The sequence below is a fragment of the Polyodon spathula genome, chromosome 20 (assembly GCF_017654505.1).
Source record: "Polyodon spathula isolate WHYD16114869_AA chromosome 20, ASM1765450v1, whole genome shotgun sequence".
Lineage (NCBI taxonomy): Eukaryota > Metazoa > Chordata > Actinopteri > Acipenseriformes > Polyodontidae > Polyodon > Polyodon spathula.
The window spans coordinates 31,051,556-31,066,758 of NC_054553.1; the positions used below are offsets into that span (position 1 = coordinate 31,051,556).

Below are 15,203 nucleotides of genomic sequence, written 5' to 3' on the forward strand. Positions count from 1 at the left end.
TCAGACACTCTGTCAACCCAGCCCCTCAGACACTCTGTCAACCCAGCCCCTCAGACACTCTGTCAACCCAGCCCCTCAAACACTCTGTCAACACAACCAACCACCCAACCCAGCCGCTCAAACACTCTGTCAACACAACCAACCAACCAACCAACCCAGCCGCTCAAACACTCTGTCAACACAACCAACCAACCAACCAACCCAGCCCCTCAAACACTCTTTCAACCCAGCCCCTCAGACACTCTGTCAACCCAGCCCCTCAGACACTCTGTCAACCCAGCCCCTCAGACACTCTGTCAACCCAGCCCCTCAGACACTCTGTCAACCCAGCCCATCAGACACTCTGTCAACCCAGCCCCTCAGACACTCTGTCAACCCAGCCCCTCAGACACTCTGTCAACCCAGCCCCTCAGACACTCTGTCAACCCAGCCCATCAGACACTCTGTCAACCCAGCCCATCAGACACTCTGTCAACCCAGCCCCTCAGACACTCTGTCAACCCAGCCCCTCAGACACTCTGTCAACCCAGCCCATCAGACACTCTGTCAACCCAGCCCCTCAGACACTCTGTCAACCCAGCCCATCAGACACTCTGTCAACCCAGCCCCTCAGACACTCTGTCAACCCAGCCCATCAGACACTCTGTCAGTGTACCCATTCCCCTCCTAATGCATGCTGCTAATTTGTTTTCATCTCAAAATATTAATTAGATGGATAATTAATTGAGTTTCTTTATTCTCTACAAAAGCAGGGGAACATTTAAGAACCTGGTTTATTAGGGCTGACAGCTTCTGTCATGTATCCTTTGTGTATAATTTCTTCTCAAAGCAGATGACAGCACATAAGAAAACATGCAATTGATCTCTCAGCAGCTCTGCTTCATTCTCAGGGCTTCGTTCCCCTGGCCATGCTCTGTGTTAGAGATGAATGCATGGAACTCTTAAGCCAATGATGTCTCCTGCTGCTTGAATCATTTCAGCAGTGTTATCAAATACACATTCCCAAGAGGACCACCCAGTCTACACCGCTTGCTCTTACTTAAGTAGATTTAATAGCTATTCAGAGTCTCAGAGTCAACAGTGAGTAAAACAAACTTTTTACACTTGGCAGGAAAGGAAAGAAACATTTACATTCACTCACATGTCATTTATTACCAAGTTAAACAACGCTTAACCCTTTATGAAACAAAAGGCTTCTTGTAATATAGATCTTGATTCAGGCACATACACGGTTATGAATGTTTGGTTATTTATTATACATGTTGCTGGGTTGAGTGGTCCCAGGTATCTGGAAGGGGTTAAATGCATGTCCAATACCTTCGTTTATCACGTGGCAGTATTCATCATCTTGTAACTTCATCAATCTGGATCGCAGTGGAGTGGGGCCAGGTGCAACACCTCACTGAAATAATTGGGGGGGAGGGGTGCCCCTTTTCATGAAAGAATATGGGGGCGCAACTTTTCCTTCCCCCCACTGAAGCTTGGGCAGACACTAACATGGTGTGGCTGTCAGATAGTGAGTGGTCTTGTTTCTTTGAAAGATATTCAGTGGGGTTATCCATCACTCCAGCATCTCTCTTTTGCTGTTCCTTCCTCTGTCACGCTTGCATCTTTTAATCAGTCCTTTGCTTCCACCCGCGTTTACCATCGTAATTCACCCTTCAGCAATATATTAGCATCTGTCAGACACAGGCTCTGTAAAAGCCTTGGCAATGCTCCTCAATTATGCCAAATAACACACATCATTGCCTTGCCTTATTTATTTATTTTTAATATATTTCTGTTATGTTTTAAAGATGCTCGCTCTGCAAAGCGGCCCCTAATGTGCAGGGCACCAAACGGCAGCAGAGAGCTGCACTGTGAGGAACTGGGGATGCATTTAAACAGCCTGTGACGAAGACATTGAATACCCTGCATCTGTAGGCTTTATTTACCATGGAGAGGGGGCTGAAATAACAGGAATCGGAGTGCGGCAGCTAAAGCAAGCCAAACACAATGTTCCTGTGCCTATCATCAGCACAACATGGTGTTTACAAAAAGAACCCAAGTACCATATATGTGATCATCATACACTGCGCATACTGGATGCCAACTGACTAACATTTCGTCTTCCAATTCTATGTAAGAAGCACCTGCCTGTTAATGTTGAAAGAACAGCAGCCATTTGGTTATCTGTAGCTCTTCTTGCAATATTGCTATTCCCCTTGAAGGCTGTCGGTAGATTTCTAAATCCCAGGGTATCCAATGCAGTACCTGGAGTGAGGTCTGAGTTGAAAGAATGGTTTGAAACCAACACAGTCTTACATTAGACTAGGAATCAAAGAGCCAACTGTAACCACATTTAGATACAGCATGATAAATAACATATGATACTACAAGTTAGGATAAAAATGTTTGTTACCATGTATTGTAAATCCAGCATGCGCTGGTTTGCATCACACATAAGCAGTGGACATGCTCACATAGTAACATGCAGGCTTCCTAACATTTGCTTCATGGGATGTGTTTCCTAAGCACATTTCTAGGAGCTGGCTGCCCTTTTGCACTGAGGGTCTGAGGCACTCACAATCTAGCTGCAAGCTGCAAACTTGAATGCCTTAAAGATACACCTTTTTCACAGAACTGACTGTCACAGTCATGCAATTATTAGAATAAAAACAATGAAAGATGATATACTGGGAGCACACAGACAATAATATTTAAACTATATATTTCATGAGGTATATTTGAACTATTGCACCACAGTCAGTACACTGTATGCCTCCAACATTCTCCTTGCCCCAAGCCGGTGAATAGAAACCCAGCTTACAGTATTAAACTTCGTTATACTGGATGGTCAGTTGCCCTTAGACTGGGCTTTCGGGTATATTTGCAGTTTTTGCCCAGCAAGTCAAGGTATTGCACCACTTAACACAATCAGCGTCAAGATCGAACCAGTTCCTTCATAACCTGCCTGCTTTTGCCAACCCCAGACAAAATTAATAGTAACTTCTTTTAATTCAGTTTGACATTTATACCTGCAGGGATACTGACAGGATTTATTGAATGCTTTTTATAGTGATATAGCCTTACTAATTATTATCTACCTGTATGATGCATAGCAGCTCTGAAACATGGTACTAAATAACCCACTCTCTGAACCACACTGACACACACTTGCATACACACACACACACTGACACATTGACACACACACACTGACACACACACACACTCACACTCACACACACTCACTCGCATACACACACACACTCACTCACACACACACTCACACACACACACAGTTACACACACAGCCTGAGACTCAGTTGGAAATGTGTGTTAGAGATCATCACAGTAAAGAACACACTAGAGCCCTAACCTCCATTTCAGAAACATTGATCCTCAGGGAGCACTCTTCATCTCCCTTCTAAATAAGAATAACTCTGAGGGAATCAAAGGTCGGCAATTCACAATATTTAAAAAATAAATTTAAAAAGTGCCGTGCTCCCAGAGACTGGGCAGCATCAGATCAAGTGAGCAAATAGATACAGTGGGGCAGGAACACACACACACACCAGATCTCTAGGTTAATGGACTGTAGCTGCCCATTGTCTGTGTAGGTGTTCTGCATTGAAACTAAAGAAGACTATATGAATGGTAAAAGCATGTGATGTAAATTAGAGCCCATTATAAAAGCTGTTTGATAGTAGTATAACCATGGAGGTCCAATACTACCCAGATCCCTGTTGGATATAAGTTAGGCTTGGCCTCTTCACCTTCACAAGTGGTAGAGTGAAGCCACGGGTGAGATTGAAGAGGTCAGGTTAACGAGTAAAAAGAAATTTGATATTTTCAGCTTTCATTTTCATTATTTTTTCAGTTTGTGAATCAGGACTATGCTGCATCCTTCCGCAGTCTGCAGTGATCCAGTGGTATATCAGTGTCTTGCTATTGGTTGTATGACTGAATGAACTTTCACTTCATTGGTTCTTTGTTCCCCAGGGGTGGGGACTATTAGAATAGCGTCTATTTGAAGTTCAGTTGAGGAGGCAACAAGTCAACACTTCAGCTGAGTTGTTAGCCAAAGATATCCGAACACAAACAGTTAATTCAATGTGTACACAGAATTAAATTTAGCTCAGAGTGACCATGGAAAAAATGGATTCCGTTTCATTAACTTCCGCTAGTCAGAAAATCAAAACTCCACAAATTTATAGACAACAGCAGACAATATTTCCCTGTGACCAATAACACACACAGATTCATACATCAATTTGTCATGATGCCTTTAAAAAAAAGCTGTTCATTTAAAAAGCAAGCCCGGAGGGAGGTAATCCAATGACTGCCTCTGAGCAAGAACAACCTTTTCCTCAGAAACTAACCATCCAGAGGAGCTGGAGCCTCACATCGTCGCTGGGACACAAGACAGCGTGCATTAGCAGATCTCTGGCTAGGACAGCATGCATTAGCAGATCTCTGACTAGGACAGCGTGCATTAGCAGATCTCTGGCTAGGACAGAGTGCATTAGCAGATCTCTGACTAGGACAGCGTGCATTAGCAGATCTCTGGCTAGGACAGCGTGCGTTAGCAGATCTCTGGCTAGGACAGCGTGCGTTAGCAGATCTCTGGCTAGGACAGCGTGCGTTAGCAGATCTCTGGCTAGGACAGCGTGCGTTAGCGGATCTCTGGCTAGGACAGCGTGCGTTAGCGGATCTCTGGCTAGGACAGCGTGCGTTAGCGGATCTCTGGCTAGGACAGCGTGCGTTAGCGGATCTCTGGCTAGGACAGCTTGCGTTAGCAGATCTCTGACTAGGATAACCCTATGCCACCAGACATATTTGTGTTATGGCCACTATAATTCTTGGTGCATCCTGATGCCAATACTGTGAATATCCATTGTGTTTATCACATACAGCTTGTGTACCAGTCTCCCAGGTCCAGTCCTGTCCTGTGACTGGTGAGCCCAGTCCAGGTGTTTACCCTTACTGCAGTGGTTGATTAGTTTATTGATCAGGTGTTGCTGGATCAGTGGTTTAGTTCATTAATCAGGCATTGCTGGATCAGTGGTTTAGTTCATTAATCAGGCATTGCTGGCTCCGTGACTGGCAGCCGCAGCAGCAGCAGCATATATTACAAAGAGATGATGTGTTATTTATGGATAAAATACAAAGTTAGTGTGTCAGGCTTGCTGTGGTGCAAACATCTACTGAGTTCAGAGTGTACTAAAAATAACTATAATGGGTTTGTTATAGCAAAGAAACCTGCATTAACACTACAAGGCATCTGTGTTGAAACTAGTACAGTTGTAATACAGTTGGTGGCAATGCATGTAAATTGGCACATAATAACACCCAGAATGCAACAATTAGCTATTTCTCAAGGCTCCTCGAATCTGTGGTAGAGCTCAGTGATTTAACATCAATGGTTATTTCTACAAAGCCAAGTCTTCAAACAATACGCACTGGATGCATAACCCATGATCCCTTTTTAAAACGTTATGAGATCCATGTTTCAGCCATGATCCGCAGCCTCCTCTGAATGCTTTACACTTTACACTTTCTCCACACTAAAGCCACACAATCCTGCCATTCCCTTTGGATAATGTGCCAATTCGCTTGTTGTTGGTTTTCCAATTGCGCAATTGAGATGAGATGTTTAAGCGAGGTCCTGCTGGCTCCCTCTGTGGAGCAGGGGTGGCATGCTCTGTCCTGGCTAAAGCACACCGCTTCTGGGTTCCAAAACTGGCACTATTGATGCACAGGGGCAACCTCCTCTCAGTGATTAATCAGCGACGGTGATGTTACTCATGTACAAGATGCTATAAACCTCTACATGTAAGTCCCTTACTTTTACTTTTGACCCAGTCTGTAATATTTTAAATGTCAGTCCCCCAATGTAAAGTAAAATAAAAAAGATTTCAAAATAAAGGTGTAAATAAATAAATCCCCCATGTGTAGAGCTCACCTCCCCCTTCCCTTTCATATCTGGTCCAGACAATCGTTTGCAGTCAAACAGAGAACAGAAGCATTGTACTATACAAACATACAGTGAGCTCCGAGCTGTGAGGGAACAAAGTGATAATGAAGCTCACAATGTATCTGAAACAGAACTAGTAGTCAGCTACCTTCTGCTCGGATGGTAAAGGGAGAGTCCCCCAGTCGCTTGGCTGAGAACTGCCCCCCCAGAGACGTCATTAAGAAGCACAGGCTGAAGAATCCGATCCCCACCACAAAGATCCTGAAAAAAAAGAAGGCGTGAAACAATCTGTTGAAGGCAAAGCTCTTTGAAATCTAAAACTGGAACAGTGAGAGCAACATCTGCAATTCTCATACCAGGAAATCAATGGCTCATATCCTTCTTTATAATCTGGGACTCCACGTTTTACACAAAATCACAGACTTTTAGAGTGTTATTGTTTATCTTTAGTTCTTTTTCTTTTACTAAACGCTTGACTGCATTGTGTAATCACACAGTTATTTCTGTATTTTCATGTTTAATGTGATTATTCTGCTGAGTTCAAGATGTATGTTTATATTATAGTTTCTATTTTTTGTTGCTTCAAAATCTCGTTTCCTAAATGACAGTGGCATTTGTACACATTTGTCCTGTGAAGGCTGACATCTGCAGGGTTATTTATTTCTACCTCAGACAAAACAGTCCTCTCTTTATTCACTGCTTGCCATCAACTAATATATGCAATGTGCCCCATGTGTCAAGGGCAAGTGTGTCTAGATATAAACTATTGCTTTTTTTCTGCATCTCATGCTGATCGTTTGTTAGTCCCAGCAGTGCTTTGTTCTGCATATGCGCTCCTGTCAAAGATTGCTACGATGTCATTCTATGAAAAATACACTCTTCAATTCTTTCCTAAAGAGAGTGACATACACAGTAATGTTGGATTCAATGAGATTCACAGTGCCCACTCCATCCTCACTCCTCTACCCGAGAGGCATGTCACACTCTTACCAGGGAGCCTCATTACATTTCAATACCTAAGTATCATACTGTTGGGAGTGCTGTATATTATTCATTAGAAGGCCTGGATTGAGCGTTGGGAATACAACTCCTATTTAACTCAACAAAAAAAACATCTTGAAACAGCTGCTCAGGAACCAGCAATGCTGAGATTATCCATCACAATTAAACGATTAAAGGAAAAACCCATGAATGTTGCATTCCTGCTCAAGTCTTATGTAATTACTTAAAAACTACAATAAAAACCACAATGTATTAGGTATTACTATAGTTGAAAATTTCAATGAAAATAAATAAATGAAACAAACAGGCAGCCCATTGCTGTGCAGAGAGATTGCTTGTAGAGAAAATAATGGTGCAGAACTTCCTCACTGCAGTCATTGCAGTTTCAAAGGAAGGAAATACGATTTTGAAAACCTGTGTTTTAAACTTACTCTAGATAGATAGCAGTCAGATATAGATAGCAAAACCGTTAATTTGCTTATGTTCAGGTGGCTGGGGTTGATTAGTTGATTAGGTATTAACGATCAATCAGCGCCCAGCCATATATAAAAGGAGGCCTCAGCTTCTCATTTGGGAGGAGGGAGCTGATTGGTGTTTGTTATATTTTTGAATTTTCTAAATCCAGTGAAGGCATTGCCCAGCCTGGAAACTTTATTTTTGTGAGTTTTATTTTTGCTTTATTTGTGTTTAATATCTATTTTGCCCTTGTGCACTTTATTTTTGTTTATTTATAATAAAATAGTTATTTTTTTTGAACTGCAGTCTGTCTCTAACATCTATCCATTTGGCTTCAGTTTAGAAAAAAGGTGTTACCGCAGAGTTAAACGCTTTATATCCCAAACACTTGAGTGAGGCCCCATTACTGCTAATTCAGCAGAACCTCTCATTAGACACTGAAATAACCTGGCTGTCAGTGAGCTGTGTGAAATATTATTGAGTGAGCAGGGCAAAGAGACGAGCTGACTGCAATGGAAACAACAGTGATGGTGAGGACCAGGGTGTCTTCAGAAACCCACAGTACAGTAATAGTTTAAGATGGGTTATTTGAAAGCTCACGCTGGTTTATAACTATGTACCCTATAGCTGTTTCATTTAATGGCTGTTTAATTGGCTTCCTAAAGTGCTGATAGACACAACTGATCTCAGAGCTTTGGAAGCAGCGAGGTATCATCACTCAGGCTGGGAAGACTTCTCTCATGAACTTGCTTTGTTCTGTGTGGGTGAAAAAAAAACTGAGCGCTCATTAAGTGAGACTCCTGAAAGGGAATGAGCAGAGAAACTGATGACATCTTTAACATGCAGGGCCACGGTTAAAAGAAATGTAACATTTAACTGGTGCTCTCTGCAAAATACCAAACACATTGGGACATACATCCACTCTGTGCACAAAGCATTTAGTTATTCAATAGTAGCAGTAACATTACATCATCCAGAAAAGCATATAACAAAAATGTAGAATAGTGCAGCACGCTGTTGTGGACGTGATTGAGTTTTCTCTGGCGATTGGGCACATGCCCTACACAATGATGAGTCTAATTGTGATGTTCTGTGCCTGTATCTCTAAGCCTACTAAGTGCCACCCCTCATGTTAATATAATAGTCTTTACTATTGATTTCAGCCTGGGGAATAATACAGGTTCAATATAAGTTATTAGGCACAGGTACTACACATCCTCTATTCTGTTTGACAAATGCACAAATAGTTAATGAGCTGCACTGAGTGGTGCAGATTTTGTTTTTTTTAATGTTTCTAACCTCAGGTCCCCCCTCCCCCATTATAATCAAAGCAATTTGATCTCTCAGGTCTCATAAAGTGTATATTGTGCTCCACTCCAGTTTAGACCAGCACAGCTCCCAAACAAGCCTGCTGCAACACAGCAGGCATTATTGCTTTCAAACCCCAAGCAAGGGAAATAGCAAATTCCAATTGTTACCTGTCACCACACAGAACAATGTAACCATGCTGAAAGGGTTAACAATGTACAATGTGTTTCTAAGGGCAAGGACATTGTGTTTATATCATTTATATTTGATATATTCAAATATATATTCTATTTGGCTCTGTGCATGCAATGTCAATTCAAGTAATTACATTTAGACAGTGATTCATTACCCCCAGTAAATGGTTGTTTCTGTAACATTGTTCTCTTGATGGGTTTTGTTATTCATCAACGTTTTACCTTACGGAAAGGTACAGTATGTATTATTAACAGGCAACAGTCCCGCGAATATGCATGTCTCGCAATCCTCACATTTACACATAACAAAGTGAAAAAAATGAAAGAGCGTGCTTACCTAAAAGGTTTGAACGTGACCAGGCACCTTCGGAACATTATTTTACCGTCTATGTGTGGGACTGTAACCATTTTCCGAGATAAAGACAGACGGACAGACCAGTAGGATGCAGGTATTATACACATTCAATCCTTCCGTCTGCGTGGCAGATCAGCGCTCTCGTGTCAATTATTTGCAGGACTCAATGTTTCTTGATTTGATAATATAATATGGTCCTTAAAAACGAGCTAAATGTTTAGCCACAACTTTTACTTTACTTGTTTTTCTTCTGATATTACCCGTACCGGTTGGGGGGGGGGGGAGTACCCAATCTACCCCGCTAGTCTAGTGCAGAAGCAGAAGAAAAATATCCACCACAGGTGAGGTACTCTACACTCGCTGCTCTCTGCTCTCTGCTCTCCACTCAACCCAACAGCAACTGCAACAGCGATCCACGCGTCTCCTCCTGTTGTACCCCCTGCACACAATTATTTTTCCGGAGCTCCGGTCCCGTGCTGGTTCTCCTCTTACTGCACAATAAACGATGCTTCTCCCGCGCACGCGAATAAAAGAGAGAGAGCGAGAGAGAGAGAGAGAGAGAGAGAGAGAGAGAGAGAGAGAGAGAGAGAGAGAGAGAGAGAGAGAGAGAGAGAGCGCAAGCGAGAGAGAAAGCATAAGTGAGAGAGAGAAAGTGACAGTACGTGAGAGAGAGAGAGAGAGCGCAAGCGAGAGAGAAAGCATAAGTGAGAGAAAGTGAGAGAGAGAGAGAGAGAGAGAGAGAGAGAGAGAGAGAGAGAGAGAGAGAGAGAGAGAGAGTATAGTATAGTTGCTTCTCAGTGTGGATGCTCATATTTAATATAGGTACAGCCCCATCTACCCGGGTTGTTCAAGCTATTCCTCTATTCAGTTATTAACACTGCAATCAGGGTGTTTCAAAGTCCTACAAAAATAGCAAAGCAACACATTGTGTAAAATATTAATAGAAATAAAGAAAAAACGATAAAAAGAAAGAAAGAAAGAAAGAAAGAAAGAAAGAAAGAAAGAAAGAAAGAAAGAATTGGTGTAGTAAATATTCGTGACAGATCTGGAACTGTGTTGCTTCTGTACCTCTCGGTGAAGTCGGAGTTAAGTCACCTGACTCGCGTAACACAGGTTCAGCACCACGGACAGCTCTCTTACTAAGACTGCCGTAACTGTGCGAGTGTAGGAGGAGCCACCCGCTGGCCATCTGTAGGAACTGTCGCGTTGCTATCCACAGAATCAACTGAAAAATCTATCAAAACGTTTGTTAACTAGAACAGTAAAACAGATCCATTATAAACGCAAGCTACCAGTAGACAATCAACCATTTTGTAATTACCCACCCGAGATTCAGTAAGAGCATCAGGGTAATTTAAAACCCTGACATAAATCAACATCACTGTTAATTAAACCCTGGTGAAAATCAGCAGATGAAGGCTTCCAGAAGCCAGGAATGCAGAACAGCTGTACCTAATGCTTTCTTTCAAGCCTAGGCTGGACTCAGAGACAGCAGATATTATGAGATGTTTAAGAGTACAGGCAGGGTGATATTATGAGATGTTTAAGAGTACAGGCAGGGTGATATTATGAGATGTTTAAGAGTACAAACAAGGTGATATATTGAGATGTTTAAGAGTACAAGCAGGGTGATATTATGAGATGTTTAAGAGTGCAGGCAGGGTGATATTATGAGATGTTTAAGAGTACAGGTAGGGTTATATTATGGCCTCATTTTTAAAGCTCATTCTTCCTTTGAAACTCTTCAGGGTGGATGTACTGACCTGATATCCTTTGATTTCCCAGTCATAGAACAGGAGCCAAGCAGCCGTGGTAACGAGCAGCATGCACAAATCATTATAGAAGTGAGAACAGTGTTAGCATCCTCTCTGCAGCCATGGTAATGAGCAGCATGCACAAATCATTATAGAAGTGAGAACAGTGTTAGCATCCTCTCTGCAGCCATGGTAACGAGCAGCATGCACAAATCATTATAGAAGTGAGAATAGTGTTAGCATCCTCTCTGCAGCCATGGTAACGAGCAGCATGCACAAATCATTATAGAAGTGAGAATAGTGTTAGCATCCTCTCTGTAGCGCCACTGTTTTTTTTTTCTTTTATTAATTTTTTTGTTGTTGAATTATTAAAGCTTTCATAGAATACATGTGGCTATATATCACATTCCTCATTTTCTACCATCATTCTCCAGGCAGTAAATAGACAATAAAACACACAAACACAGGTGTGTCAACAGCTGTCCCTTCATTGTGGAGTTAATTGCACAATCAAGCTGACTTTGTTCCTTTTCAAGAAGCAGTGTGGCTCAACATGGAGGAGAGACACATTCATATTTATCTCCTGTGTTCAGATTCTTCTAGACTAGAACTAATTCAGGGAGTCCCTTTCTTTTAGCAAATGCTATGATTTGATTTAGAGCCAAAGCAATGGCTTTCTGTTTGGTACAGGTGCAGCTGAACCAGAATACAAAGAAGGAAGCAAATTGCTTTGAAATCCCACAGCATATTTCATCCCTCTGTTCTGTGGAAAGTGATTATGGACTCAGAAAAGAAGGTGCTATACCAGACAAGCTGAGCGTTTAAATGAGCTGTTTGATCTCTTGCCTGATGTGATAAACATTGTCACTGTGTCTCTGGGTAATCTGTGTTTGTTGAAGATGGACTTTTCTGCAGCTGCTGAGCCAGTTTCTTTCTGCATATTATACAAGAAGTTTTAATGTATCTCTAAGGCATGGCATCCAAATCGATTCTTGTTATTTTTTTTTCTCTAAACATCCTGTTAAAGTAGACCCTGAGGTCTGTCTGAGTCCCTGTTTTCTGGAGAGAATCCACATCACCAGACAGGCCCTGTGCTATCGGAGCCCTGCCAGTCACAGCCTGGATGCTGCTTGAGTTCACTGTTCTCTCACAATCCACTAGGCGCATGCAGCACTGGTAAGCATACTCCAGTATGTCAATTCTTTAGAAATAAATGGCTCCTTTGTCTCTCAGTGTTAGTAATACACTTAGACACATGTTTAAAAAATAACTATTTGGTGATTTCATGATATTAAGATAAAGACTTAAATATATTACTAACTTTTATTTTTGTACTTCTGTATAGATATGATTGCTCATCAAGTTTACAATGGGGTCCCAGGGGTATAGGGGGTCAAAATCTACCCCTATGAAATGAAAATACCAAGCAGACTCAAACTTCCATCGTTACTTACTTCATTATTATTAGCATCCACCACAAAAAGATTCCCAGCCGCTCGCTAGCATTGCTGCCTCTTTTGAAACCAGCAGCACACTGTCTGCTCTCTATATACTTCACATCATTGCAAACATGCCAACACAGCTGTCTGATAGGCCAAGGAATCTGTTTGATGAAGGAGCCAGATTCCTGTACAATGTCAAGCCTGCAGCTCAAGCATGCCTGGTACAAGTCATAGTAAACCCCGCTACAGAGTGGTGAGGCAGTATGGAGAAAGACAAAGAAAGGTAAACTGCAAAATAGATCAAGATTTACCATGAAACACTTTCATATTTCCAAGCAGATGAGTGCATGTGAAAATAGCAGTGTCTGGATCTCCCCTCGTCACAGCCCATACCAGCAGTGTCTGGATCTCCCCTCGTCACAGCCCATACCAGCAGTGTCTGGATCTCCCCTCGTCACAGCCCATACCAGCAGTGTCTGAACTCCTCCCTTCCCCCTCATCACAGCCCATACCAGCAGTGTCTGGATCTCCCCTCGTCACAGCCCATACCAGCAGTGTCTGGATCTCCCCTCGTCACAGCCCATACCAGCAGTGTCTGGATCTCCCCTCGTCACAGCCCATACCAGCAGTGTCTGGATCTCCCCTCGTCACAGCCCATACCAGCAGTGTCTGGATCTCCCCTCGTCACAGCCCATACCAGCAGTGTCTGGATCTCCCCTCGTCACAGCCCATACCAGCAGTGTCTGGATCTCCCCTCGTCACAGCCCATACCAGCAGTGTCTGGATCTCCCCTCGTCACAGCCCATACCAGCAGTGTCTGGATCTCCCCTCGTCACAGCCCATACCAGCAGTGTCTGGATCTCCCCTCGTCACAGCCCATACCAGCAGTGTCTGGATCTCCCCTCGTCACAGCCCATACCAGCAGTGTCTGGATCTCCCCTCGTCACAGCCCATACCAGCAGTGTCTGGATCTCCCCTCGTCACAGCCCATACCAGCAGTGTCTGGATCTCCCCTTGTCACAGCCCATACCAGCAGTGTCTGGATCTCCCCTCGTCACAGCCCATACTAGCAGTGTCTGGATCTCCCCTTGTCACAGCCCATACCAGCAGTGTCTGGATCTCCCCTTGTCACAGCCCATACCAGCAGTGTCTGGACTCTCCCCTCGTCACAGCCCATACCAGCAGTGTCTGGATCTCCCCTTGTCACAGCCCATACCAGCAGTGTCTGGATCTCCCCTTGTCACAGCCCATACCAGCAGTGTCTGGATCTCCCCTTGTCACAGCCCATACCAGCAGTGTCTGGACCCCTTCCTCCCCCCTCATCACAGCCCATACCAGCAGTCACTTTGGAAACACCCCCTTAGTAACCTAGCGACAGTGGAGAGGGGCGGACAGACATACTAGTTTAAACAGAGATCTGAGTTTCAAACAGAGAAAACACAATTTCCTTTGATCAGTATAAAACATATGTGTCTTAATGAGGGCCTGGTAGGGGCCAGGCCAGAGTCCAGTTTAGTTTGATCAGCAACATCTTTGCATTTCAAGGAAATTGGTTGACCAGTGCCTTCATCGATGTAATTGGTTTCTAGTTTTGTAAGAATAAAGATGGAAATAATTCAAAACTCTGCATGAATTAATTCATAAAGGTAATTAGAAAGGGAAAGGTTGATTATTCACCATTAGGCTGTAGAGCAGTGGTGCACAACTCAGGCCATGGAGGGCCGGTGTCCCTCCTGGTTTTTGTTCTAACCATACCCTAAATTAGTTAATTGGACCAATTAAGCTTCTAATATGGTCAAATAAAGTACTTTAGGGTCCAGTTGGAATAAAAACCTGCAGGGACACTGGCCCTCCAGGATCGAGCTGTGCACCACTGCTGTAGAGTATATGTGCTGTTTAATAATCCCTCTCTCGCAATAATGGGGCTGCTGTTAACAATTTATCTGGAGGCAAGGGAATAAAAAAACAAGAAAGAACTGCGGAATGAGATTTGCTGTGATAAACAGAGACGAGAAGATGCACAGGAACATCTGTTTACATGACTGGAACTGAAGAAGAAATAACATAACCAACCAAGACTTCATTACATGAATTGCAAAATAAGCATGACAACTGTGGCTAATAAAAAAGAAATATTAGACAGAATGCAAATGAAATGTTCTCCTGAGGGAGAACTCGTCTGTATGCTTTAAACTGGGCTCTGATGGATGAACAGCATTGGGATTTAACGTAAATAAGATTTAAAGCACAGACAGGCACTTTTATAACCAGCCTTTTAAAGGAAGAAAGCTAACAGAACATTATTAGCACTTATCCTAAGTAAAGAAGCTGTCTGGATAGTATATGGATTAGGCAATTCCAATAAGTGAAGCAAAGTGGGAAAGCATGGAATAACATGAAGTGTGCGTGCAGGCTGTAGTAATGAACTGGGAGACAGATCACTTCACAAACTCTTCAAAAAGAACAATCTTTTAATGGGAGCCCAATACAGCTCCTGGAATGAGCGCTGAGAGGTGTCTGTACAGAATTCCACATTGCAATGGTAATGCTCCCAACACTTTCACACAGCATACGAGATGAAGCCATTTAATTAACACTCCACCAGATCTGCACATCAAGGACTAGATATTTTACTATCTGAGAAAAGATCTGTTCTCAACCTGAAGAACAGAGAACTGGTTGTTAGTAGCTTACTTTTCCCAAAATCTCATCAAGCAGCTTCTTGAAGGATCT

At 42.8% G+C, this 15,203-nt stretch overlaps 1 protein-coding gene across 1 annotated transcript in view; it reads right to left on the reverse strand.

The window, feature by feature from the left end:
* The window catches only part of LOC121295472 (alpha-1,6-mannosylglycoprotein 6-beta-N-acetylglucosaminyltransferase B-like), a 47,263-nt gene extending 37,509 nt beyond the window's left edge, over window positions 1-9,754 (reverse strand). Inside the window, exons 1-2 of the mRNA XM_041220107.1 lie at window positions 9,257-9,754; window positions 6,108-6,220 (exon numbers count right to left, since the gene is read on the reverse strand). Coding sequence (XP_041076041.1) covers window positions 6,108-6,220; window positions 9,257-9,381 — 238 coding nt within the window. The 5' untranslated portion in view covers window positions 9,382-9,754. The remainder of the gene's footprint in view (window positions 1-6,107; window positions 6,221-9,256) is intronic.
* Window positions 9,755-15,203: the final 5,449 nt, after the last annotated feature.